At 37.7% G+C, this 27,943-nt stretch overlaps 1 protein-coding gene across 10 annotated transcripts in view; it reads right to left on the bottom strand.

The window, feature by feature from the left end:
- Positions 1-27,943, bottom strand: part of ryr3 (ryanodine receptor 3) — a 125,124-nt gene that overhangs the window by 25,748 nt on the left and 71,433 nt on the right. For all 10 annotated transcript variants that reach the window (XM_081602359.1, XM_081602355.1, XM_081602358.1 and 7 more), the window contains 32 exons: positions 27,692-27,826; positions 25,330-25,603; positions 25,133-25,247; positions 23,268-23,400; positions 20,022-20,125; positions 18,919-19,054; positions 18,300-18,483; positions 16,873-16,975; positions 16,449-16,569; positions 15,700-15,869; positions 14,961-15,181; positions 12,270-12,360; positions 11,921-12,061; positions 9,865-10,028; positions 9,668-9,746; positions 9,477-9,566; positions 7,328-7,471; positions 7,020-7,082; positions 6,872-6,947; positions 6,666-6,792; positions 6,360-6,475; positions 6,215-6,282; positions 6,011-6,132; positions 5,369-5,418; positions 5,233-5,293; positions 4,901-5,139; positions 4,317-4,398; positions 3,436-3,566; positions 3,241-3,359; positions 2,377-2,575; positions 1,924-2,018; positions 501-646 (listed from right to left, as the gene is read on the bottom strand). In XM_081602359.1, the coding sequence (XP_081458485.1) occupies positions 501-646; positions 1,924-2,018; positions 2,377-2,575; positions 3,241-3,359; positions 3,436-3,566; positions 4,317-4,398; positions 4,901-5,139; positions 5,233-5,293; positions 5,369-5,418; positions 6,011-6,132; positions 6,215-6,282; positions 6,360-6,475; positions 6,666-6,792; positions 6,872-6,947; positions 7,020-7,082; positions 7,328-7,471; positions 9,477-9,566; positions 9,668-9,746; positions 9,865-10,028; positions 11,921-12,061; positions 12,270-12,360; positions 14,961-15,181; positions 15,700-15,869; positions 16,449-16,569; positions 16,873-16,975; positions 18,300-18,483; positions 18,919-19,054; positions 20,022-20,125; positions 23,268-23,400; positions 25,133-25,247; positions 25,330-25,603; positions 27,692-27,826 (4,099 nt within the window). The remainder of the gene's footprint in view (positions 1-500; positions 647-1,923; positions 2,019-2,376; positions 2,576-3,240; positions 3,360-3,435; positions 3,567-4,316; positions 4,399-4,900; positions 5,140-5,232; positions 5,294-5,368; positions 5,419-6,010; positions 6,133-6,214; positions 6,283-6,359; positions 6,476-6,665; positions 6,793-6,871; positions 6,948-7,019; positions 7,083-7,327; positions 7,472-9,476; positions 9,567-9,667; positions 9,747-9,864; positions 10,029-11,920; positions 12,062-12,269; positions 12,361-14,960; positions 15,182-15,699; positions 15,870-16,448; positions 16,570-16,872; positions 16,976-18,299; positions 18,484-18,918; positions 19,055-20,021; positions 20,126-23,267; positions 23,401-25,132; positions 25,248-25,329; positions 25,604-27,691; positions 27,827-27,943) is intronic.

Here is a 27,943-nt window from a genome sequence, read left to right as displayed (position 1 = left end):
CATGTTTTAACCAAAAATTCACCAGACAGAAATTTATTTAAAGTTTCACAAGTTTTATTTTGAAAGAAACTGATTTGGAAAAAATTTCTTTTGCCTGATTTTGTTATTCTTTTGTTACTTTTTGTTATTTTTGTCCCTTAAATGCCAAAATTTCCACTTATTCCGTCTGATGATGTAGTTTTAAATATTAAAAGTATTAAATTGAGTAATAACTTTTTACTTTTACTTGAGTAAAAATATGTTGAAGTACAGCTACTTTTACTTGGATACTTTATAATGTTAGTAACATTTCATCCTGTCAAAAACAAATAATATTTAATTTCCAGAAGAACCGGAAGATATTTTATATATCCAAATAAAACACAACAACCAAAAACAAAAAACTAAAACAGATATTAAAAAAAACACACACCAGTGAAATGATAAATAAAATGAATTATGATGTTTCCAAACAACACTGCGCTTCAGAAAGCGTTAAAAGGTGAAGTCTGCAGCTGCACCTGTTGTTGTCCACGTAACGGATGAGCATGGGGTAGAAAGCGTAGAGGTCCCTGCAGAGCACCGCGAACTCGTCCAGGATGAGCAGCTCTGCTTCCTGGTTGTCTCCTTTACCGTCGGCCTTCAGCAGCTCCTCCTCAGACACAACCTGCAGTCAGACAGAAATCTGATTATTCCTGATCGAACTTTAACGCATCACAAATCAAAATCAAATTTTATTTGTGTAGCGCATTTCAGCAGCGAGGCATTTCAAAGAGCTTTACGTCACAACAAACACAAAAACAAAACATGACAAATTCGGAATTGATTACGTTTCAAATACGATTCTAAACGGGGATTTTAGTCTGGATTTAAAGGAAGTCAGTGTTTCAGCTGATTTATAGTTTTCTGGAAGTTCGTTCCAGATTTGTGGTGCATAGAAGCTGAATGCTGCTTCTCCTGCAGCAGTTGATCTTTAATGTATCATGGCGCTAACCCGTTCAGTGATTTATAAACTAACAACAGTATTTTAAAGTCTGTTCTCTGAGCTACAGGGAGTGAAGGACTTAAAATCTGGTGTTATGTCTCTATCTGCCTGTTTTAGTCAGAACTCCAGCAGCAGCATCTGGATCAGCTGCAGCTGTTTGATTTGTTGGACAGACCTGGGAAGACGTTGTTGCAGTAATCAATGCGACTAAAGATAAACGCATGGATGAGTTTATCTAGATCTCGCTGAGACATCAGTCCTCTGATTACAAGACCATTTGGTTTCAAGACACTAAAGTTACTGAACTTAACGAGCGTCGTTTGAGAAAAATTTATTTTATCGATCAATCTAGTGTGAAGATTTGATATTTAGAAAATCAGATTTTGTTTTTCCCCACCAATGAACGCAGTGTTTGGGTTTCAATAGTTGAGAGTGATGTCATCACGCCCACAGCCGCCATCTTGTTTGAGAGGCACGTTTCACCGCTTCTACTTATTGGACTTTGAATTCAGGCACCAAACGAGAACATAGTCATAAAATTACAAGAATAAAACTGTAATATTATCAGAATAAAGCTTTATTTTTTGAGAACAAAAAAGTAATAAAACATTAAAATGAGGAATGTTGAGCATCTTGTGAAGTTATACAGAAAATACTTCATATTTAAAAGCAACTGTCGATTTCAAAGAAAGTATTCAAATTCAAAAATACTTTATTAATCCCAAAAGCCAGTATTTAAAATTTTAACAAATATAGTTTGTTATTTAGAAAAGAAAACAAGAACAAATAAATTAATTTTAAAAAAAATTGGATCTGAAATGAAAAAATCCAATTTTATTTTTAAGGCATACTTTACAGAAGCGATTACTAAACTTAGCAGAAAAATATATATATTGTAAGGATGTTACTGGTTCACCAAGGAAGTATAAAACAGCTTGCAGTGCATTGATGGTTCTTACCTTCACCGTCTTCTTCTTCAGTTTCTCCATTGTGGGCAGGAAGTGGGTTCTCAACAAATCAGCTCCGGCTTTGCAGATGATTGGCTGCGAGTAAACTGGAGACCAGAATGATGAGATATAGCTGGGAGACACAGAAATATAACCGGAAGCAGGAAGAATCTGTAGAAAAGCATTTTCCCCCAAAATAAGTTTCTTTAGCAGTAATGTTGTTTTAGGAGAAGAAACAAAAATGGCTGTTCAGATTTTTCTGCTTCTGTTTAATCAATCAGGCTTAAAAAGTCTTGTAAATGTACCCAACTAAACATATTTAGGCTTTAATTTCTTATAGGCTGACAATCTGTTGCATTTACCGATGCCTCCCATTACATGAAGTCAGATTTATGGAAATTACACAACTTGACTGGAGTTAAACGTCACTAAGTGCAGCTAAAAGGTGAAATCTTAGTGATTCACCTGCAATCCTCTTCATCCAGGGAGCGTCATCAATGCCGAGGTTGTTGTTGAGGATCTTCAGGATGTTTCCCAGAATGATGCTCAGGTGTTCAGACGTCACCATGGTGCAGCAGTCGGAGTCCGGCGGCGAGTTCTCCGGGCCTTTCTCCCACCAGTAGGATAAGTAGTTGCACAGCATGGGGAGGACGACCTCAATGACCTGCAGAAAACGGCTGGAGGTCACACTTCGACACAAAGGTCGGGTCAAACTGACAGGGAGAGTGTAACATTCAGAAATTACCAGGTTAAACGTTTGAATATGAAATACAACTCTTGCTAATTTGGCAAATAAGTAAGGAAATATCAAATATTTTGATACCAATTCAGGTTTGTTCTAACTTCAATCTCAGAATTCTGACTTTTTTCTTAGAATTTCAAATTTAATCTCAGAATTAAAATTTTTCAGTCTGAGAATTCTGACTTTTTTCTTAGAATTTCAAATTTAATCTCAGAATTAAAATTTTTCAGTCTGAGAATTCTGACTTTTTTTCTTGGAATTTTGAAATTAATCTAAGAATTCTGACTTCATATCTTAGAATTTTGAATTTAATCTCAGAATTTTGACATTAATCTCAGAATTCAAATTTTTTTATCTCAGAATTCTGAATTTTTTTCTCAGAATTTTAACTGATTCTCCAGAATTCTGACATTCAATTTCAGATTAAAATCAAATTTCTGAGAAAATATTTTTTAGTTGCCCTAATCTTCTTCCAAATGTTCCAATGGGATCAAAAAAGATGTAAAAAATTTAAAAAACGCTCATAATTAGTCCTAATTTTTTACATAATTTCTCAGAAGCAGCAGCAGTTCAGATGAAAAGCGGACCTGTGGCATGTCACTGTAGCGAGCGCCGGACTCCGACACGTCGTTGACGTCCTTGAGCAGCTTGTCGAGGCGAGGCATCTCTGGACACATCTCCTCCACCGTGTCGGGCATGCTCAGGACTGAAACGCAGAAACATCCGTCACCATGAGCCTCGGCGAACATCAGAGATGAGCCGAGGCTCGGCTGGAAACTCACTGGCTCGCTCTCGGGGCGTCTTGGTGTTGAAAACTGAAAGTGGGTTGTGGGCGTTGAGATGAGGCTCCAGGAACGCCACCGGCATCGCTCCCACCAAGGTCGCCAGACTCTCCCCAATCGCTGGCAGATGCCTGAAAAACAGCAAATAAACTCATACAACTGATCACATGTCAGGAAATATGATAAACAGGTAAGAGAAAGCATCACCTAATGTTTGATTTACAGATTCCTAAGATGGCAAATAAAAGCTAAACTGCAAAAAAATTATTTATAGTAAAAGTATTTTAGTTTAGGAAAAAGGATATTTTAACTCAAGAAGTTGGGAAAAGATCTGGAAATGTCTCACTGGCTTTGGTTTGGAACATTATGTGGTTAAACGTTTGTGTCCTCCTAATGAAAATAAAAACACACGACAGATCTGATTCCCTTCTCTTTTCCCCAAACTCGACCAATCAAGGATAATTTTGAACACAATTAATTAAAGGAGCAATTATTTAGTCAGTGATCAAAATCTCACATTTTCTCTCTAGTTTTCAGTTCAAACAGAGATAAATTTGAACTTTTCCCTGATTTTCTAAATGCATAAAAACTTGAAACAAAAACTGACTTGGACTCGTAGACGCACCAAAACACAGATTATGTCCTGAAACACTTTTGTTTTAAGCTTCACAAAAGTGAAATATTTATGACTTAATTGTAATTTTAAAAATTGTTTTATTTCTGTTTAATTTGAGCTCCTTGTTGGCATTAGATCATTGGCTCACTGAAAAAATAGCTATAGTTCTTGCAAATAAAATGTAAATGAGCCAAAACAATAACTTTCATGTCAGCACATGAAGAAGAACATAAATCAGCACCGTTAAAAGATCTTGACCTCTCACCTCTCCACAAAGACATTCTTTCCGGTTCCCAGGCTGTAGAAGCACATCAGGATTCGGTAGCAGGACAGCTGCACATCATCCACTAACGATTAAACACAGATAATAAAACATTAATGATTAAATCACTGAGTAAAGCAGGAGGAGAATCCTGGCAGGACATGGATCAATTTAATTTGGCTCCATTCTGTTTTATCCAAACTAAACACAACACAGTTAAACATGATTCTGCCAAAAAATAAAAATGGCTGAATGTGGGCTCTCTAAAGTTTCTTGCACTGCAAAAACACAAAATCTTACCAAGTATTTTTGCTCCAGTTTCTTGTGCAAATGTCTTAGCAAACTTAAAATAAGGCAAAAGTAACTTACAAGTAACTTTGTAGCAAGATATAGAAGATTGTTTTAAGTAAATAATTCCTTAATATTGATGAAAAAGTGCTTGTTCTATTGGCAGACAAATTAATTTATAACATGGGAAAAATGTCCTGTTATAAGTTGAATAAACTGCCAATAGGGATATTTGCACTAGAAATTAGGCTGAAACTACTTGGTAAGTGTTTTTGCAGAGCTCGAGCTGCTGGTCTTACCGAGCAGGTCCACGTCAAACTCGTGCGTCGTGATGTGTTCAAACAGGGCAGTGAGGATGGGCAGCAGGGCCACGGTCACATAGTTGATGCTCTGAGTGACGCTCTTCATCTGCGCGCGCGACTGCATGAACTTCCCCAGCTTCAGCATCTCCACCAGCTTCTCCAAGTCCTCCGCCGCGTTCTCAAAGAAGGCCTTGAAGCCGACTTTGACCAGCTCTGCGCCGGATTTCATCACTGTTCTGAGGAAAAGTTGGACGTTTTGATAACCGTAAGTCACATGACGGCACATTCCCAGAGCTTTGTTAGTGGAGACGGCGAGGAGGTTTGTGTACCTCGTGTCGAGTGAGTGGGACAGGATGTGAAGACAGCTCACCATGATCGCAGAGTCACTTCCTGAAACAGAAAGACATGTTTTTATCGTCTGCTGTAACAAAGTCAAACTCCAGACAGAGACAGCGGCGACCTTACCAAAGAGAGAAATCCTGTGTCTAACAAGAGCTGCCATCTTACAGAACAGGCTGGAAAAGGAGAGGAAATAAAGGCAGAACTGAAGAAAAGCTGATAGGAAAGAAAAGTGAAAGAAATTAAAGGCGACCTATTGTGATCTATCAGATCGTAGGACCTAAATGAAGCCATTCTTAGATTTTAGTCTGCTCCGTTCTGCCTCTTTTGAGCTCCCAAATCTAAATAAACTGCTACTGACCACGCCTCCACAACTCAACGTTTACAAAATGGCTGCAAACAGATGGACAATTATACGATTGTACATCTTTGAAAAGCAGAAGTGGACAACCAACAACAAAGCAGCAAGCAGATTGTAAAAAAATAAAAAAAATAAATAAATCTTGCCGGTTGGGACTCAACATTTCTGAGGTTTTTGAAATGGCTCATTTTCCAGACACCAAAAAAACCCATCAACCTATCGCCAAAAAAACGTCTTTGCTGTTTTTAGAATAAGTTGCGACCCAAATGGAAGAATAAAAACATTAAAAAAGTTAATTTTCCATAATAGATGCCCTTTAAGGAAAGGTTTTGGGATCACATAAAACTGCCAGACAACTCCACTCCACCAGTTTAAAGGAGAACGTCGTGATTTGTTTGTGGCGATACCTGGTGACCATCTCCTTCTCCTTGTTGGAGGCGCAGCCGCAGCTGCTCAGGTTCTTGCTGGGTGTGGACAGGAAGTAAAGGCAGTGGTTCTTAAATGTCTGATCAATCATTGGAAGTAAAACCTGAGAAGAATAAAAAGAAAACCTCAGCAAAAGTAAAAACTTTCTGAAAACAAGTGGAGTAATTCCAAATCCTCATCCCAACCTTTGCAAAGAACTTGATCTCCTGGTCATGGGGGGACTTGTCAGTTTTCCCACTGGTGGCCATCGCCTCTGTAAACGGTGGAGTCAGCATTTTAGTTTTTACATCTCAGCAATAGATAATATTAGTATTAGTGCTGCAGACTCACCAAGATGGGCGATAAACTCCTGAGCAGAGTCGATATTCTTCAGCAACCTCTTTAGGAACTTGTAGGCAAAACGTTTTTCCATGGATGACGAGTCCTGCTCCATGTCCTTCAGACCTCTGAGACCGAAAGACAGATCAACTCCAGCCATTTAGTTTTTACTCATAACTTCAATACTCCACAAAATTCACACAAGAAAATCAAACAGATTCATAATCTTGCTTGTTTTCGTCACTCCAAATGAATTTGAGTTGAAGATTTAGGAATTATAGACCGAAAAACAAAATAATCTATTTAAAAGAGGCTCACCTTGTGATAGCATAGCCACTTATCTGCAGGAACTTGAAGAGCTCTTGGGCCTTTTCTTTGTCTCTGTACTTCTCTTTAGCAGTCAGGGTATCATAGGGCACAAGCAGCGGGTGAGCCAACCCTCCTCCTGTTCGGTCAAAGACAATTAATTCAAAATTATATTTAAAAAATGCTTATTTTTTAGTAAAGCTTTTTCATTTCGATACCTTTACTCAGAAGTTCTGACTTCTTCTTCTTAGCCCAGATGTTGTGGTAATTTTCTGCAACCACTTCCACCATACTCTGTGGAAATTAAAAAATTAACTTGAACAGTGGAGAGTCGTTTTCCCCAAACCAACATGGGTTGAGACCTACCTGTAACTCTCGGGACAAAGTGACATTGTGCAGGTCCATCGGAGCAGGACTGAATCCGTTAGACTGCACAAATTAAACAGAGAGGAAGCAAATAAGGCAGCAGATGCATATCCTCCTTTTTCAGGCTAACCCGTTTTCAGTCAGAAACTCTACTAGACTCTACGACTCCATCTGGAATTTAAATAATCTTGGTTGTAAATAAGAAAGTTGTTGAACGCTGGATCGCGAGGAGTAGATTTTGGGAATCAACACACATAAAAAGACAACACATTTTGCAATGTGATGGCGTCAGAATCTGAAGGAATTACCTGAGTTTCTGAAAGCTTCCTCTGTTTTTCACTCTCTCGCTGCTGGAACATGGCTTCTCCCTCCTTGGTCCTCTCGATGTTCCAGTTCATCGCCAGCATGCTCTTCAGAGACTCTTTCACAGGCCAGCGGTACGTCTCCCTCTCCTGCAAATTACACACAAAACACTGAACTCATTGTCCTTTGTAAGACTCTATATTAGTGGTGTCAAACTCATTTTGGTTTTGGGCCAAATCCAGATCATGAACGCTCTTAAAGGGCCAGTTGTGCCAGAATGTATTGATAAAACCTGATCACAAACTGTTAAAGCATCAATGAATTTTTAAAATTAAATAATATTATTGAACAACTTTTCAGTCCCTCCAGGATTTTGTGATTCTTAAGTGTTTGTGGTACTAATTTGGAAATATTTGCGATATTTGCTCTTATTTATGACAGTAAATTGCTACCTTTTACTACTGTATGGACTATAATGTGACTGTAATATAGATCATGCTCTATAATCTGACATCAGTTGAGGCTGAGGCAGATGTTTAGTACAAGAAAGTTTTTGACAATGTTCAAGAAAAATCTGCAATAAAATCCCAATTATAATCTAAAAAAAAGTGCAGGGATTTGGCGATTTTGCGTGAATTTCTACGATAAACTCAAGAACCTGGAGGGACTGATTGATATAATCAGGCAGTAAACAGATAAAAACCGCATTTATTTGATTGATAACATAATATTTAATCACATTTAGTGTTTAGTTTAGAATCTAGAGGCCACATAAAAAGCTGTGGCGGACCAGATTTGGCCCACGGGCCTCAAGTTTGACACCTGTGATCTACATGTTCACTAATAAGAAAAAAATATAAGTGTCTCCTATTTGTATCTATTTGACTGAAGATTAAAGTCAGAAAGACTCAACTCTGCAAGTATTTGATATTTTCATTTTCCATCAGTGTATACATCATTTGGAGTGGAAGCCATTCAAGCAACACATTCAGTTGTAAAATGAATGTTATTGATGCCATATACTTTGTGGCTGATCATATTTTCTGGTTGAAAACTACAATAAAAGTCGTGTAGAATGATTAATATTTCATCCTGGATGATAGAATGAAGATCAGATCAAATTCTGCTCAGGGATTTAATACCGGCTCGGTTTTTGCAGGATTTCGATTCCTTTTGGTTGCTTTGAAGCCTGGTTTTTGCTTGCATAATTCATCCTTCAGGAAGTGTCTATTTACTATATAATTTACTTAGTTATGTACATAAAAGTAATGTATTTCCAATACCCCCATGCTCCATCATTTTGTTTTGTTTTTAAATGGAAGTGTAATGAGAAGGAATTTTGTATCTGATCAGACTGAAATTGTGCTTTCGTAACTTTCTCAATACCTCAAAAATAAAGAATTAAAAAAATATATATGTATAATACACAGATTGTAGGAACGTTCACAAATCTCCCCAAAATTTAATTTATTTGCATATATTTTTAATCACACCTTATTTCAATTGATTTCAGTTCTGAAACATGTTTAGGTCAGTTAACTTGTCTGAATTATTCCACTGGTGTATTATAAGCCTGGCGGGCCACCAGGCTTTACTTGTGCCCCCACCAGGCTAAGCATTGCTTATTTATTTAAGTTTTTTTAAAAGTGTTTGCACTTTTTAAGAGTTTCATCTTTCAATCTTTCAATAACACATAATTATCAAGTGATATTTTAAAATTTCTTGTTAACTTTAAACATTTTTTTACTCAAACACGGTGAGTCGTTGGATGAATGACTGCCTTAGCGCCCAACCACCGGGCTTAGCAGGTTTTCTGGGAGAAACCTTCAATCAGGGCAACTATTAGTTGAAACTTTGTGGGACAGAACATCATAACATAAAAGAACATGTAGTTTATTTTCACTCATTGAGAACGTTAACACATAATTACTTCTTTCCTGCAATTTTGGTGAAGACCATCAGCTTTTTGAAACAAACAAGTTGCTCTAAAGCGCTGCAGAGCAGGGAAAATATCAATAATCCCATAAGAAATCAACATAACTTGAGTTTTTTTAAAGTCATATTTGAATTGTTCTGACTTAGTAATAAAAATAGAGTAAAAATCCACAAATAAGGGAGATTCTTTGTTTTTGGAGATGGTGCAACGCTCCATACCTTCTCACTTAAAGATTTATACGGCTTCAGCAGCGGATGGGCTTTGGCCTGCTCGTCCAAACTGTCTCCGTGTTTCCAGCCAGCCGACATCTAAAGATGCAGGTTATCAGAGTCATTACTGCGCTTCTGAGCAACACACACTGCATGGGTAAAATATGCAGACATGCAGTACAGAAAGAGGAGGTTCTGACCTTCTCTGAAGCCCACTTGTCGTGGGAATGCTCTGCATACTTATTAGCAATGTAGTCAAGTTTTTCAGGAAGGGAGATGCTGGAAAAGAGGAATGACTGCTTAAATATCTGTCATTCGCCCAAAGTCAACTGCTTTGCATGCGTTTTAAATAAATTCTTGCATAACATTGTGCACAAACACAAGTAAAATCTCATACTTGGCAGTGTTGATGGGTTTGGGCTCAAAGTTTCCCTGTGCATCCACTGACTCCTGCTTCTCCACCATCGCCCCTAAGCTGGTGTCCACGAAGTCTGGAGGCAAAGCTCCAGCGATGGCACACAGGCACGACTTGGCCATTTTAAACAGCTCAGAATCGTATTTCTACAACACAAACAAAAGGCTTAGGAAGCTGGTTTCTGCCTTTTTGATTGATTTGTGAATGTTGTTACATTACTGCCACAAATGTCAAAGCAGATTCTAACCTGAACTGCAGAAACACAAAATCCTGCCAAGTATTTTTGGTCTAGTTTCTACTGCACTTATTTCAAGTGCAGTAGAAACTACTGCACTTTAAATAAGTGTGTAATAGTGTGCAATAAGACAAGTGTGTAATAAGACACTTGTCTTATTTCAAATGTCTTGAAATAAGACAAAACCAACTTACAACCAATTTTTCAGCAAATATAGGAGGTTCTTTTAGTCAATTCCAGTGGAACAAGATATTTTACCCATATTATAAGTTATTAAATGAGACTTTCAACTACTACTTTTTCCTTAACATTAAGGAATTATCAACTTGTTGTCAGTTTGTTTTGTCTTGTTTAAAGTGTACTAAGATTTTTGCACTACTAATACTTGGTAAGAGTTTGTGTTTTTGCAGTGACAGATCAACACAAAATATTGTAAGTAAAAGTAAAAAGATACATGGTTTTTAAAAGTGTGGCATGCAAATTTTCTCAGCCCCCTTTACTCTGACACTCCAAAATAAAATCCAGTGCCACCAAATTCTATCAAAAGTAAACAGAGTAATTCAATCTCAGTGCAGCAGGTTTATGTAAAGACGTCAAATACTGATTCAGAGGGACTAAACATAAATGCAAGCCACACTTTTCAGATACTCATTTGTAAAATATGTTAACAATTCAATTGTTTCTTCCACTTTATTTTTATTCACAACTTGGTTTTCATCTGTAATCAATCAATCAATCAAATTTTATTTGTATAGCACATTTCAGCAGCAAGGCATTTCAAAGTGCTTTACATAATTAAAATAAAAACAGAAATAATCAGTGAGAAAGAGAGATTAAAAAAATAAAAATAAAAAAACAAAAAACATTACATCATTAAAACGTCGAAAAGAAAGAAGAAGAAATTAAAAACATTAAAGACATAAAAACATGGAAGACATCAAAACCCGCACTCTAACCCTAATTTAGCCATAAGCAACTCTAAACAGGTGAGTTTTAAGTTGAGATTTAAAAGCACCCAGTGTTTCAGCTGTTTTACAGTTTTCTGGAAGTTTGTTCCAGATTTGTGGTGCATAGAAGCTGAATGCTGCTTCTCCTCGTCTGGTTCTGGTTCTGGGGATGCAGAGCAGACCACAACCAGAAGATCTGAGGGGTCTAGACGGTTGGTACAGTAATAACAGATCTTTAAGGTATTGTGGTGCTAAACCGTTCAGTGATTTATAAACTAACATCAGTATTTTAAAGTCTATTCTCTGAGCTACAGGGAGCCAGTGTAGGGACTTTAAAACTGGTGTTATGTGCTCTATCTTCCTGGTTTTAGAGAGAACCCGAGCAGCAGCGTTCTGGATCAGCTGCAGCTGTTTGATTGATTTATTAGTCAGACCTGTGAAGACGCTGTTGCAGTAATCAATGCGGCTAAAGATACAGTATGGACAAAATCTTGTATTTATGACATGAGATAAAAGACACTGTGGATAGTTTGGAGTTAAGGTGAAATCTGGTAAAGTGTGCGCTGAGACAGACCCTGTCACAGACTAATAAATGATCAATCTGGGCTTTGCTTCAGCTGCAAGGCTCACAGCACTTCATTATGCATTCAGTACAAAACCGTCTCACTCAGGAAAGCAAAGCTCGAGTGTCGAGAAATTACCATAAACAGAGCAAAAAAGAAAACACAAAAAGCCGGCGAGAGCCTAATTAATGGAAGCATATTGTTTTTATAAAATATTGAGTTGCTCCCACTTTTTAAAAGAAGCTGCAGCAAAACAAATTTATACATTTGAAGATAACAGAAAGCTAACATACCTTCTGAGAAAGAGAGTCAAAAATTCCCCAGAAGAGTTTCTTTGTGAGCAGCAGCTCTTCCTCAGAGGCCATGCCGAAGCCGCCCATCCCAGACGGCAGGCAGTAGTACTTCCAGTTCTGCTCATAGTGGTTGGTCAGCAGCTGCAGAAACATGCAAGAGGCAAAATCTAATTCAGTGAAATACTATAATGAAAATAAATTAACTTGTGTACCGTGTTTTAACTCGAATTTGTAAAGATAAACAAGGAAACTAGAGAAGCATGAGTGCTGGATATTCTGGAGGAGGGTGAAGGAAATCAGGTGTAAAATGTTCGACGTCGGCAAGAAGAAAACAGATGTGCTTCCTCACCCGGAGAGGCATCTTGCAGTATTCAGTGAGCAGAGGAACGTCGAAGACGAGGCGCCTGAGCAGCTGCTGCATCATGGATGGTCGAAGATGCCTGCAGACAATCAGAGAAGCACATAAAAATTAAAAGAAATCTCAAAGCAGGTTGTGATGACAGCAATAATAACAAAAACAGGAAGAAGAAGTCAAATAACTTCAGTGGGATTTCCTTAGATATCACTTTAAATCCTAGTTTTACTTTTACAATTAATGTTTGGTTCCTGCAGGATGGATAATCGCTGTTCTGTGAACCGCTCACATGTACAGGGTTTCCCCCAGAAAACTTGCTAAGCCCGGTGGTCAGGGCATCAAGGCGGTCCACCGGTGGTCTATCGTGTTTTTCTATTAAAAGATGTTGACAGAAAATATTAAAGTATTACTGTGTAATTATATGTTACAGGAAAACATCTCAAGTGAAATGCTATTTAAACCTGCAACTAGTCTAAAAACAACAAATTTGCAATTCTGTTTAATCCAAATTAAGTCAGCAGCTCCGCTGGGGAGCTGCTGACTTAACGCTGGGGCCCAGCGTTTATGGGGCCCAAGAGCTTCAGGGGCCCCATAAACGCTAATATTTTAAAACAGACCACAGATACATAAATGTAACATTTGTCTATTGAAATTATCAATGATGTTCAATTTTATTCAATTGTTTAGGCATACATAAATTAAAAGATTTTAAATTGTTTAACTTTTAAATGCAAGATTTTAAGGAGTTGGCAAGTTTACTTTGTAAAACTTCAAGGAACAATATTCATAGTTAGATTGTTTTGTTACCATAGCAACAATCAGATGCTGTGAGTTTAATCTTTGAATTTACAAATACAAATTAGTAAACTGCGATTATAACTTATTGTTTTTTAGGCTGGCCAATTAAACTACTCCCTTCTCCCATATTTCACTAACTCTAACACAGAAGCTGTTAGAGGTGCTGATGATTTTAGCAGCTAGAGGGGTTAAGTTAAAGTCTGCACAAGGCCTCATGCAGCCTTGGACCAGCCCTGCACAGTGAGTAAATCCGCTGCACTGCGCAGAGATGTGCAACAAACTGGAGATTTGGCTTTAGTAGTTGTTCCATTTCGTGTCTGTTGAGTTTTTAATTGTCACAGAAACTATTCTGGTTGGTCGAGTTTATGGGACTCGACCGTGCCTGACGGTCACGAGTTCTCAGACCTCTGTGCGGCCGCGCACATTAACTCTAAGTAGACAACACATTTGATATGGGTTGATGCATCGTGTAACCGGAAAAATAATACTAAAATAATATAAAATCAGCGTGATGCGTTACTCCGAGGAGAGCCTGAAAGCTCCTCACCGGGCTGAACCTGCATGATGAGGTTAGCGCCGCTTATCCACAAACGCTCCGGCCAACCGGGACCACAGACATAAACTTTACAGGGAAGACAGACACAGAGCCACATGCTGGGCAGAGCACGTTGAGATGTAAACGCCGCATACAATTGTTCGTTCACAAAGATAAATCATTCTCACCACTCCACAACGCACCTCTGAATTCCCTACAAGTTATTCCTGCGGTTCACATGGAGCTGCGCAACCAGAGCTAACGCGGCGGGTTTTAAACTCTTACCTGGAGTTCTCCAAAGGATCATAATTCCTCACAGTAAGTTGATTTAAATATCCATACAGGTCAGTCTGTGTCCAGTTTGAGTGAAAGGAGGCGCGCGATCCCGCTGAGGTAAAGCAGCGGCAAAGCGCAGAAGCGCCAGCTGTGTGATTAGTCCGTGCGCTGTCGGCTTTGAATGCATAAACTATAAACCTATGTATTATAAACCTATCCTTAAGGATAAATCTGCTCTGCAAGTGAAATGCTAAGAGCAACAGAGACGCTTGCAGCCTGGCTTTTTTTTCTTTTTTCCTTGAAACGTAAACAAGCAACGCTTAGCCTGGTGGCGAGGCTAGTAAAGCATGGCGGGCCGCCAGGCTTATAATACACTGGGAGAAACCTTGCATGTACAACAGCATATTGGGGCAGTTTTAAATAAAAAATGTGAAAATTTCTGCCAAAAATAAAATATAACAATTAGGAATTTAAATTGCTAGTAAAAACTTATGTTTTTAGAGAGAGAAAACATCTAAATTTCTGAGTTTGATAAGTCAAACATTTTTAACTTTTGGAAATTTTTCAAAAAAACAATTTTCTCAAAGAAATTACACATTATTTGTGTAGTTTCAAATTTTGAAACTCAAATATTTCCATGCCTTTTGTTCTAGAAAATTTCTTTAGGTTAACCCTAACCTAAAGATTTCTGAGTTTTTTCTGCAAATCTTTGACTTTTCAAAATTAGAAATTTCCAAGTTTCTTCTAGGATATTTCTTAAATTAATCTCAGATTTTTTCTTGCAAATCTTGCTAATTTTCAACCTATTAGAGCTCACAAATTTCCCATTTTTATTGAGAAAATATCTGAGATTAACCTAAAGATTTCTGAGCTTTTTCTCACAAATTTACAGCTTTTGGAGCTCAGAAATTTCCAAAATTTTTTCTAGAAATTTATTTGGGTTTTTGGTGTAAATTTGCTTCTTTTTTTAATGTATTAATGGCCCTAACACGCCATCAGACACATGAAGCTTCAGATAAAAGTCCTGTAAATCTATTTCTCTTTCTGTTTTTGTGCCAAACCAAGTGAGCGCGTACTTGCAGATGGCCAGCAGACACTCCTCAATGGCGTCCCGCTGGGCTTTAGTGAGCGAGCGACCTTTGGACAGTCGATAGATGGTCTCCAGCGTGGAGTCGACCAGATGTGCGTAGTGCTCCGTGTTGCCGAACAGAGCGGCGCAGCGGGTCAGCAGAGGAAGCAGAGCCGAACCGATGTAGCGATTCATGGCCAGCGCCGTTTCCGTGGTGCTCAGTACTTCCTGTGGGATGGAGAACCGACATGCAGTCCAGTTTTCACACAGACAAGGACTTAAAAAATGTTTTTATACCTGGTGCTTCATTTAAGAAAGGAAAGCAGAAGTTTTCTGAATAAAACTGAAGCTTAAAAGTGAAAAAGTAAAAAATGACTGGAAGTATTTCCAGATATTTTTAATACAAATTAATTTATTGTGGCGATGCAGCTGAATTAGTGACCTGTTTATTAGTAGATTGCAGAACTTTTTGGCTTACCATAAAAAAAAAACAAAAAAAAAAACAAGTGAGACACAAATAAATCTGAAACATTGGACATTTTCAGACAAAAATTCCCATGGTGCTCACACCTGCATATAATTAGATAAAAGTGGTGCCTCGTGACATCTCAAAATCGCGATATTTCACTAATAAATCGGATGTCTGAAAAGCTATTGAGAAGCTTTTTCTTCCCTTGAAGTGACTTAAAGGTATAGTTATTTTAACTTAAGAGTTGTGAATTAGACGAAGGTTCTTTTGGACTCACCGTGTCCAGAGACGCCGAGGCTTTGAGGTCCGGCAGGAACCCGACTTCCAGCATCTGCAGCAGGAAACTCTGGTCCTCAATGCCGTAAACTCTGTCCAGGAAAAGCACCATGGGGGCCTTGTGGTCCGGGCAGAAGCAGGCCGACATGTCGGGTTCTGTCACGGATCCGTCTGCAGTCCAGATTAAACTCCTCAGATTAAACAACTCAGATTAAACACTGCATCTAATGTTTTAAATTTCCCAGTGTGTTTTAGAAAGCTACTAAAGACTTCATGATGAGGGTATGAGGACTAACTGAAAGTAAAAAGTTAATGGTTTAAAATAATACCAAATGATGCATATGCCACAATAAAAACGTGAAAAATAAAAAAGTAACAGTGCAGATATTTCAGATTTTGTTGCTGCTGCCATATTTGTACACAATAATTTAGGTAAAATTATGTATTTATATTGTTACAGAAAAAGGAAAACTGCTGTTTCTTTAGTAGCAAAGGCTAAAAACACCAAAAAAAGTTGATGGATGTTTACATAATACAATTTTTAAAAAATTCTTTGAGGTTCTTGGATGAAAAGTTGATCAAATTATTTTAGTTTCCATTTGGGAATATTCCATTTACTGAGATGTGACCTGTGCATTTTGAGCGAAAACATGATTATAACTTTAAAACTAAACACCATTTCCTGCTACAGCCGAAAGCTTTTTACTCTCACATCTCCAGAAATGACTCCAGCCACTAAAATGTGCCGACCTTTGTTAATCACAGGCATCTTGAGGGGGATGCTGATGATGCCCACCAGGTCTGACGTGGGAACCAGAGAGCGCAGGATGGCTCTGATACGCAACGCTTCACCTTTTCCTGCATTGATAAGCTGTAAAGAAAAGATGAACACTGAAGACTGGATCATGCAAAGTGCAAAAAAGCACAAAAATAAAAATGAAATGAAAAGTAAAATCTCAGCTATATATCTGAATTCCAGACTATAAAGCTTTCCTTCTCTGATTGCTGATTTTTTGTTTTCAAAGTTAGTCATGAATGGAAATATTTCCAGTAAACAGACTACGAACTTTTGTGAAAAATGTGCCGGGAGCCTGTTAATTGATTTATAATTAATTATTTGCCAACCAGCCATTAACTGAGGCGTAAATGTAATTTAATCAACAGTTTCCCTCACATGCATCTCTGGAGCGCAGCGTCCCAGCAGGTCGATGAGGGCGGAGTAGAAGGACATGATGGCGTTGCCCATGTGGATAACTTCTCCTTCCTCTTCACCAGACCTGCAGCACACAAACGGGAGCCTGGGATCAACTTTCTGGCCTCTTTCACAGCTTCTTTTTGCAGTTGTCTTGGTGTGTAACTGCGTTTTGAGCTCCTTCATGCCCGCTGCATTGTATATTTTGCTGATTATAATTCCAAAATGCCCGGCTTCGCCTCAGGCCATAAATACATTCAGCATTAAAGCTCCACTGTGTTTCAGCTTCTGCATAACAATGTGAACAAACACTGAAGAAAGAAGCTGCAGCTCCAGTAAATATCAAAGATACAACTATGTTATTTTCCCTTAAATCACCTAATTAAATCTGTAGCTTTGTAAAAATGTTGCTAGAGAAGATTTTCAGTCTATCCTACTGGGATTTTCTAGATAAATACAAAGCAGTTCATAACTGGGAAGTGTTCGGAGCCGACTGGGAAACATGAGGAAACACTTTTCTTTTTCATTCCATTATAATAAGTAAATACACTGGTTAATACAGACACAAATGACAAATTAAAATATATAAACATTTAAAGAGCCTCAGTGAAGACGTGCTTATTATAAAAACTGAATTTTAAAATGAGAATGTCAAGACTTTTTCCTGTGGATGGAGGACAATCAAGCTGCTTTGGATCTTTAGCAACACAATAAACTCATGATTAAAAACAAAGACTTGCCCTATAAAACAGATCCAGCCTTGATTCCTTTGGAAAACTCAATGAAGAGCATCTGAGCCTCTGATTTCCTTTGGGGTTTTTAAACAATCTGATGAGGTTGATGTAATTGATCAAGGGTGGAATGAGAGCAGCATCTCTCATTTGAGCAAAATAAAAGCTTCTCAACAGCATCTGGTTTTTTTTTAGCTTTAAGCTGACCTTCAAAGCTTCACTCAGGAACTATTTCTAACCTTTAAAAGTGACATATTTTGCTTCTTTGAACAGGATAGGCTTTTGTGCAATACAAAACATATTCATAGTAGTTTTTTGCACAAAATCATTCTTAGATAGTGAGATTTTAGTCTGCTTAGTTCTGCATATTTCCCAGACTGAGCTGTTTTAGGGCACTTTAAATCCAAATTTAAAGTGCCAACATTTACATTCGCACAAAAAAATTGCTGCAAACAGATGCAAACAGTTCATTTTCCAGACACCAAAAAACATTAACTTACTGCCAAAATAATGGCTGGGTGCTTCTTTTAAGAGCTTGGATTGGTTTTAGAAACAATTGAGACTCAAATAAAAATATAAAAACGTGAATTTTGAAGAGTAGGTTCCCTTATAAATAGACCTTTGTCCAAGTCTGGTTTACAAGCTAGAGGGAGCCAGTGAAACTGGAGATATTTCTACCCCGCGGTGGCTCCAGCCGGGCTCTTGGGCAGGTCCAACGCGGGATCCTCAGAGATCTTGATGGCCTCCTTCATCGCAGCCAGCAGACCTTGTCCCCCCTCGCCTCTCAGAGCGGGGCCGAAGCACTCGGGACGTCGGATCAGCAGCTTCACCACCACGTTAGCATTTTCCTCCACGCTCTCACCTACAGCCAGAAGGAGCTCCACATTAATCTTCCGTGCACATTAACGATTCATATCACGCACAAAAGGAATGGACGGAGTCAGCTGGAGCACAGTTATTACTGGAAGTGTTGAAAAGGCTGACCAACATTTTTACTTCTTAGTCCTGGCTACTCAGCAGCAGCTTGGCAGCCTTTCCTGGCAGATTTCTTTTAGTCACAGCATATCCTGTTCTTATTTCTATCAACATAATGCATTTTTCTATTAATCTGTGTGCACAGTTCACATTCACCTACATAATCTATCCTAAATGATCCCTTTTTAAACACAACCACGACTTTTCTAAGCTATACAATTCAATTTCAAGGTAATCACTCCTGATTGTCGGAGCTACACTATTTAATTCACTGAAAGATCATCTCTGAGGGAATATTTGATATGAAAGTTGATTGACGTACCATTGCAGAAGACGACAAATCTCAGGAATGAGAGGTAACGCTCTCCCTCTATGGGGTTCCAGCCCAGGTCCGGGTAACCCTTGGCAACCAGTATGGCACAGCTCTGCAGGCCGCATCCTGCCAGGTACGTCACCACCTGAACACACACACGTCTGGGTAAGACTCCTGGGCATTTCTGACATTATTTACAACTGTGTGAAAATATGGACTTGTGTGTTTCTAATCCCAAAATTATATCCAAAATGGAAACATTTGTCCTGAACCAATAAGTTTTTTGTTCTGATTTATTTCGTCAACTGAAGCATTTTACGTATATTTATGTATTTTTAGACAAAATGCGACTAGCGCAAATTGAATTATGCTTCAAAAATCACATTGTTTGATATAAACAGTCAGCAGGAGGAAAAAAATAAAACTACAAGCTTTGCTTGGTTCACCAATAAATGGATCATGGATGTTTTCGGAGAGTTTCAGAGTATAGAAATAAACATGCACGCAGAAACCAAATACTTTTTATTTATTTATTATGTGAAATTCAAACTGTGCAGCCTCAAAAAGTTTTTTTTAAATATATAAGTACAAATTAATATATTGTATCACTACAACTCTTATTTTACTTTTTATAGGTTTATGTTTGAGTGAAATAAACATTTTTCTTTTATTTTATGAACTACTGACAACATGTTTCTGAAATTACAAGCAAAAATGTTGTATTTATTTGCAGAAAATGAGAAATGCAGAGCTTTCAGAGCTCTAATAATGCAAAGATCCTATTCAATTAGAAACAACAATACTGATGTTTTAACTCAGATCAGAAACCAATATTTGGAGGAAAAAACAGGAGGTTTTCAATGGAGTTCACTGCAGTGGGCTCTTCATTTTTTATCAGCAAGTTAAAGAAATAAACGATTTATCTAATTAGCATAACTTTAATGAAACTCTGTTAGTTAAAATTTGTTATCTTTTATTGAAATGCACCTGTAAGTGTGTCATTTTCACTCGTTATTTCAAATCTTACAACAGATTGATAGTTTGAGGCTAACCTGGCATGTTTAGGTGTTTAAACTTTTGTTATTTAGAGAGATTTTCCAGGTTTGCCCAACCTTTTCTAGGTCAGGTTCCTCCAGAGCCAAAGCCAGACCGTTGTTGTCCATCACTGAAGATGCTGCGACATCCAGAGGAGTGGAGCCTCGCATCGCTTCAGACGCTGAACACAAACAAAAAAGTTAATTTTAAATGAAACAATAAAAGGTGGTAACATATCACATCAGATTCAATGTTTCCGTTTCTACTGCAAAGCCTTGAAAAAGTACTAACTTTTCTTTTCGTGTAAAATTATCCAAATTATTTACAACAATCTGAAAGGTTTGGTTTTATCACCCTGAATCCACCTATGTGTTATTTAATCTCAAAATAAATGCAGCTGTCAGATCATGACAGGATAAATTACCCACAGGAGCCAGAAGGAGAAAGTAAAATATTTATACTTTAAGAGGACAGTCACAACCACTTAGCCACGCTGCGGTCACAGCTTTAAACCAGCAAAGAGAAAAACTCATCCTATTTTTAGCTACATGTCACCAAGGCCTGGGTTGTTTTTTTTTTTGTTTTTTACTTTATTTAAAAATTAAATACTTCACCAAGGTTTTTATTTTATTTATTTTACATGAGATTTACATTTAAGTTTATAATAATTTCATACTCTTTCCACTGGAATATCATAGAATCATCTATTTGTCCGTTACCAAAAATCATAAATTTGGTTTCATTACAATTTGTCTGTAAACCTCTCAAGTTTAGATGTCTTACAGACAAACTAATAATTCTATACCATTTTTTTTTAAAAAGCATTATAATCAGCAAAAGAAAAAACCCCAATATTTTATATTTCATAAATGTTCTTGAAATATAATATAAAAAAACTATGGTCCAAGCACTGATCCCTGGGGGACACCACAATTAATCTTCACTTAAACATCTGATTTTTTTTTTTGTAATTGTACTAACCGTTTCCTATTTGTCAAATAATTACTTAGCCAGTAGAAAAATGTCCCTTTTCTCCCATATTCACATATTTAAGAGTAATAAAGTGTGGTTAGCTGTATCAACTGCTTCCCTTAAATTAATTTATTCCATTTGTACCAAGAAACTTCCACAATATATTTTGTTTCTTTTCTATTGCTGCTCTAATTTAATAATTTTATTCTAATAATGGTAACAGTGGACAGTAAATTGGGAATTTATTACCTTTTCTTATAATCTAAACATTTAAAGGACTTGGACTTTGGCATACACTTAGTCTAACAGTTTTGCCAAACTAAAAATCTGAATTTTAATTTAAAAAAATTAAAAACGTTAACATTCAAATTAAGAGAATTCTAGTCATCTTATGAAAACACAAGAAGAAAATGTGTTTTCACAAGAGCAAACCAACCAGTAATAAAATTATCTTTCCAGATCGTAAACTTCTAATGATTTGTCATGATAACAAATTTTGCTGGACGATAAATTGTTCCAGAAGTTATTGCGATAAACGATAATATTGCTTTTTTCAAAGACCATTTTCAACTAATACAAAGAACATTTAAATTCTAATGGACATTTAACACTGTAAGTGGAGGACATTTTAAATATTTTAAAAAATAAATAAACAAAACAGAAAAAATAAAATAAATCATGAAGTCTCTGAACCAAATTGGCTGGTTGGGGACTTTTGTCATTAGTTTTTGTCTCTCCTATTGTTTCATGATCTTATTTTGAAAGTCACATTATACTGACTACACCCTCCAAGTATTTTCTGCAGATCAAATTATGCTTTTAAAGAGACTTGGCAAACGTCTACAGCTGGGAGTGCCCAACTTCAGTCCTTGAGGGTCGGTGTGCGCCAAGTTTTAGGTGCGTCACTCCAACGCAGCCGATTCAAATGACTAATTAACCTCCTCCTCAACATGTCTTCAGGTTCTCCACTGGTGAACCAATCATCTGATTCAGGAGGAAATCTAAAACCTGTATAACTTTGGAAGTCTCTGATCTAATGTGTTTTGTTGGACAACAACTGTTGCGTGCCGTCGTCAGTCCCACCCTGCCTGTCTCACCGTTTCGCCATCCTGCTCAGTCCACCAGTTGCCTTCCTCTTAACCTGATATCTTGGCTGTACTTGGAAACACAGCCTGTTTATGACTGAGTTTTAACACCGATTAGCTAAAAACTCTTTAAGACAACTTGGCATTTTAATACAAAACATGCAGCATCAGTAAATACCTCAGTTCTTATATGATTTCATTTAGAAATTCCTTATTTTTCCAGATTTCTGCAGTTTTACCAACAACAACAACCTTAAAATAGTATTCAGATCTGATTATCTGTTGGTTCCAGAAATTACAAAACAACACGATGTTAATTTTCAGAATGGGGCCCCAAGCCTTTTGGGGTCCTAAGCAGAGTTTACTTTGGGGTGCCTCATACTAACATGTCAAAACCAGATACTTCATCATTCCTAAGCTACATTATGCACATACAGTACTGACTATTATTAGCTCATAGTGCAAAAACACAAAATCTTACCAAGTATTTTTAGTCTAGTTTGCAGAGAAATATCTTACTGCACTTGAAATAAGACAAAATTAGCGTACAAGCAGCATTTTAGCAAGATAAAGGAACTTGTTTTAAGTCAATAATTCCTTATTATTGATTAAATGTCTTTTATAATTGAGAGATTTCCTCACTTATAGTATGAGGAAATATCTTTGTGTTATTTCCTCCTATTAGTGGAACCAATACTTAGGAATATTAATCAGAATTAAGGAATTATTGACTTTAAACAAGCTCCTATATCTTGCTGAAGAGCTACTTTAAAGTTAGTACACTTGAAATAAAGCATTTACACTACAAACTAGACTAAAAATACTTGGTAAAACTTGTATTTTTTGCAGAGCACATAATACCGGTGTTATTATGGTTCTTGATTTAAATCTTACCCCGCCTCTCGCCCGAAACATTAGCTGGAGATAGGCACCAGCAACCCTCCCGACCCCACTAAGGGACAAGGGTGCAAGAAAATGAATGGATGGATGGATTTAAATCTTACAGGAGTAGCAAACAAGCAAAGATGCTCTCATTAATTAGCATTTTGAAATGGAGAGTGGTATTACTAGGGCTGCTCCGATCAGGTTTTTTGATGCCGATTCCGATACCGATCATCCAGGAGGCAGATCTCTGCCGATTCATTGATAGTTTAACAGTTTGTGAACGGGTTTTATCAATACATCCAGGCACAACCGGCCCTTTAAGAGCAATGATGATCTGGATTTGGTCCAACATAAAAAAAGAGTTTGACACCGCTGCCTTACCCAGTCCTACGCTGCTGTTCTCCAGCAGGTAGCTCAGGTGGTCAAACATGGCCTTCTGGTTCTGCCGGCTGATGCGGCAGAAATAGCACAGAAATCGACAGCAGCTGGCCACCATCTTGGGAAAGGCAATCTCCTGTCGAAAACAGAGACACACGGTTTTAGCTTCACTTTAATACAGCTGGGAGACCCAGAGAGTAAGTTTTTTTTTTTACATATCAATCAGTCGACTGATCCCAGAATTGAGTTAAGATTACGGTAAAGTATTGACAAATGGTGAAAAATGCAAGTAAACTAATGTTTTAAAGAAAATCTCATCAAGCAGCTGCTTAACTTTCAATCACACTAAATCCCACTTGAGTCATGAGCAGATCTTGACGACTAAAGCAACTTCTCTGAATGTCCATCTATCACACAGCCAAATATTATTTTATTATCAACCATAAAAAACCTAATTGTATAAATAAAAGCTAATTAATGATGCAACCTAGATGGTCATAAAATACATATTACAACCCCCGGGAGCTTTATATGGCCACAGTGAGAGGCGTATCGAGTGGCGGACTGGAATCCGTCTCTGACTGATCTGATCGTCAGCGTCAGTCATCGGGTCTTAGAGCTTCCCGGAGGTCCGTCTGTCTGTCAGACTGAGGCTCAATCCCTGTTTGGTTCTGGCATTTAATCCCAGCTGGCTCCTCCAGCTTCTGTCAGCATGCATTCAGAAGCCGCTCTCAAGCCGGATCCAGTCCCTGCGCCGTCTCCGTTACTCCTGTGGTTCTTCAGGGTGTTAGGCTGTTGCTTTAGGTTCCTCTTGCGTCTTAGGATAAAATTTGTTTTAAGTACAACCTAATATGAATTTAAATTTAGCCTTCGCTCATATTTTACGACAATCCCTGATTTTATAGGAGATGCTATGACCAAATAATTAAAATATATTAAATAGCACCGTCTACAATTACCAAAGTAAAAAGTTTTCAAATATTTTTCTTTACTTGGATCATTTTTTGTCTGTACAGAAAACATCCCACATTAAGAAATATATTTTTTAAAAATGCAGAAGTGCCAATGAAATATGTTTGCTGCAGTAAGTAATAAATCAATAAATCAACTATCATAAAACATAGTGAGAAAAAAAAAGTTCTTACTATGTTTTATGGCATTTAGCAAATAGAAATAATTTAGGTAATTCAAATTCTAGCTAAGATAAAACAAGAATATGCTTGTGTATTTGTACACAAGCATAAGCATTATATTATTATAATAATATAATAATAATAATAATAATATATTATTATAATTATATATTAATTATAATAATATATTTCTCAATTTAAAATAATTCTCAATTTCTTACTGTCATTGAAGAGTGCAAAACAATATATTCTGCTATACAATACCAGATCAACCAGCATAACTAGAAATCATCTTTTCCTGAACCTGCGTTGATGGTAGATTAAAGAAAAGAAGAACTTTTCTAAGCTGCTCATTACACATCTGATTTTGTAAAGTTTTAATTTGGATAATTCATCCCTAATCCAGAATCATCCAGTGTATGTAAATATCTGGTTTAAACTGCCTGTGTGTGTGTGTGTGTGTGTGTGTATCAGGTTTTCATATCCTTATGGGAACCCATTACAATGTGGGGTTATGGGGACCACTGCTCTTTGTGGGGACATTTTCTTAGTCCCCATCAGGCAAATTGTTTTTGGGTTAGTGGTTAGGTATGTGATGGTTAGGTTTAGGGTAAAGGTTAAAGTAAGGGTTAGGCTGTAGAAATTAATGGAAGTCAATGTGAAGTCCCCACAAGTGATGAAAACACAACTGTGTGTGTGCATCTGCATGTGTGTGCATGTGTGTGGGTGTTTTACCTGGGACTTGTCTCCACCCAGGACGTTGACCATGACCTCCATGACCGTCTCATGCATTCCCAAAACTCTCATCAGATTGGGATGCTGGTAGAAAACCTTGTTGTTCATGATGTCCCTGTAACCACAAAAACGAAATAAATCTATGCGCTTTACATCACCGTTCATCTCCAGAACCGTGTTCCCTTCGGTCCTCTTACCCGAGCCCATCAATCATGAGCTTCTCTTCCTCCTTGCCCATGCGCACTGAAAGCAGCGACCTGATTTGACCCAGAGAGGCCAGCAGGTTGATGGCGTCCTGCACCGAGGCGGCGCTGATGGTGTACGATTTCTTCATGGCCCGCAGCAGTTCGCCGATGCCATCATACTGCCTCCTCAGCAGACTGAACATGACTCGGACCAGCTCCGGGTCCTGGATGTGGGACTCCTGGGCCCAGCTGGTGATCGTCTGAGAAATCAGCTCCTTCAGGTTGGCTGGAGGAGGAAGGAAAACACATCAATCTCCATCAACTCAGCCACACTGAGAGGCTTTTAAACATGAACAATTGGTTTAAAGTCGTGACTCTGCATCTCAATTTTAGACTGCGCCACTAAAAAACCTTCCTTTTGTTTTGGAGCCTTTAAGTAACAGACTTCCTAGTGTGATTTGGATCTTTCTTCATCTACTTGTGCATCACACTGCCACCGCCATGTTTGACTGCAGGTACGATGTCCTTTAGTATTAATGTTGCTAAATAAGAATGAGCCAAACTACGATGGCACATTGGGGCCATTATAAACAGAAAAAAAGAAGGAAATGTCTGAGTTTTGAAAGTTGAAAATTTGCTAGAAAAAAACTTAAATTCTTGGATTAATCTTAGAATATGTGGAGAAATAAAAATGAGAACATTTCAGAGTTTGAAAAGTCAAAAATTTGCAGGAAAAATTGTTGGATTAATCTTGGAAATTTTCTAGAAAAATACAAGGAAATTTCTGAGCTTGAAAAGTTTAATATTTGCTAGAAAAAAAATTTAATTCTTAGATTAATCACAGAAAATTTCTAGAAAAAACAACTTTTGAGATTTAAAAGTCAAGAATTTGCTAGAAAAAAAATTTAATTCTCTGATTAAACTCAGAAAATGTCTAGAAAGAAATACTGAAAATTTCTGAGTTTGAAAAGTCAGAAACTTGCTAGAAAGAAAATGTACATTTATAGATTGAATTCAGAAATTTTCTAGAAAATTTTTTTTTAAATTTCAGAATTTCTGTAATTCGTACAGAACTAGACAGTTCTGCAAGAACTGTCTAGTTCTTGCAGCACTGCTGCAAGAAAGCACTGCAAGAAATTTGATATTTTCCATCCGAAACAAAAGAACTTACATAATATCCAAATATATTTAATTTGACATTTGAAATTAAACTTTAAATATACTCCCAGAAGCATTCATATAAAACCTTAGGATGTAATTTGGCTACTTTATTCACCTTAAAACACCGCAGAAAGGATAGCACTGCAGCTAATCTCACAAACCTGAAGTAGCCTCTCTTCTCTCTTAGATAAATGTTGTGCAAGTCTCTGTGATAACATCGGCACACCAAAGGCATTGCTGAACTTTGAGAGTTTCAAAGCACAACATCTGTAGCAAACAAAGGGTCGTATTCCAGCAGAATCCTAATGAGGGACGAGGCAGGGAGCCGAACGCCCTGAAGGTTAAACTCCGACAGCTTCACAGCTGCTCTGTGTCATCTAACCCTATTACACTTTTAACAAGGGAGTTTAAACACAAAATAATCCACTCTTGCTGCTTTTTCTCCATTACAAAAGCCCTGAAAGCTTTACACTCACACAAGCATTATGCTGTATTACAACTTCATCTTTGGAACAAAGTTCAACAAACCAATTAATCTGATAACCTAAATAACTAGCAAAGCGTTTTTCAAATTCAACTCAAATCTCACTGTTGGCAGATAAAATTCCTAAAAGTAGGGCCTCAACACTAAATTGTGTTTCAGAATCACCCCTGTTATCATTTGTCACCTCTATGTAGCTCTTCAATTATGCAGGCTAGCTGGGCGAGAATGGAACACAGCATTAAAATTCATAGCCTCAAGTCTTACAGACTCGGCAGATTAGTCTTTCTATTCTATGAACCTGGACAAAGCCACACATTCAGCAAAAGGAAGCAAGTAAAGTGTAAAAACCACTGACCCCTGCCTGAACTGAAGTCCAGCACTTACCAACAAGTATCTGAATAAAAACAGGGATAAAGAAATCTCCATGGCTCACCAGATTTCTCAGATTATTATTTTGGAATCAAAGTGGACTTGATTTGATCTTGAACTGAAGCCGTTTGATGTGAAGCTGGATAAATATTTAAGCATTTACTTTAATGACACAGGCAGACCCTGGAGGATGATTTGGTTCTTTTTCTAACATGAAACCGATCAGGTTTTCACAGATCCCCTTCCTTTTTCCAGTGTAACGGAGGACGAGGGGGAGGGGAAGGAATCGCCCTCGTAATCTGTAGAGCTCAGCTGTTGGATCACCAGAACATTTTCCTCATCAGTGCGTCGTTGGCTTACTCGGGGCGGCCTGTTCTGTCTCTGCGGGCTCCTCCTCTGTCTTCTGAGGCGGGCCCTTGATCTTGTAGAGCAGAGCCAGGAGCCGACCTTTAATCGATGTGTCCTGCTCTTCCTCCTCCTCCTCCACGGGGATTCCTGCCAGGGCAAACGCCTTTCTTTGAGTTTTAATGCGATTGCTCAACATTTACAACAAAATTGCTGCTAAATCAGGCGTAAATAATCTCAATCAAGCCTTTAAAATAAAGACATTTA

The sequence above is a fragment of the Poecilia reticulata genome, chromosome 21 (genome assembly GCF_904066995.2).
Source record: "Poecilia reticulata chromosome 21, P_reticulata-male-v2, whole genome shotgun sequence".
Lineage (NCBI taxonomy): Eukaryota > Metazoa > Chordata > Actinopteri > Cyprinodontiformes > Poeciliidae > Poecilia > Poecilia reticulata.
This window is presented reverse-complemented; position numbering and strand designations above follow the sequence as displayed.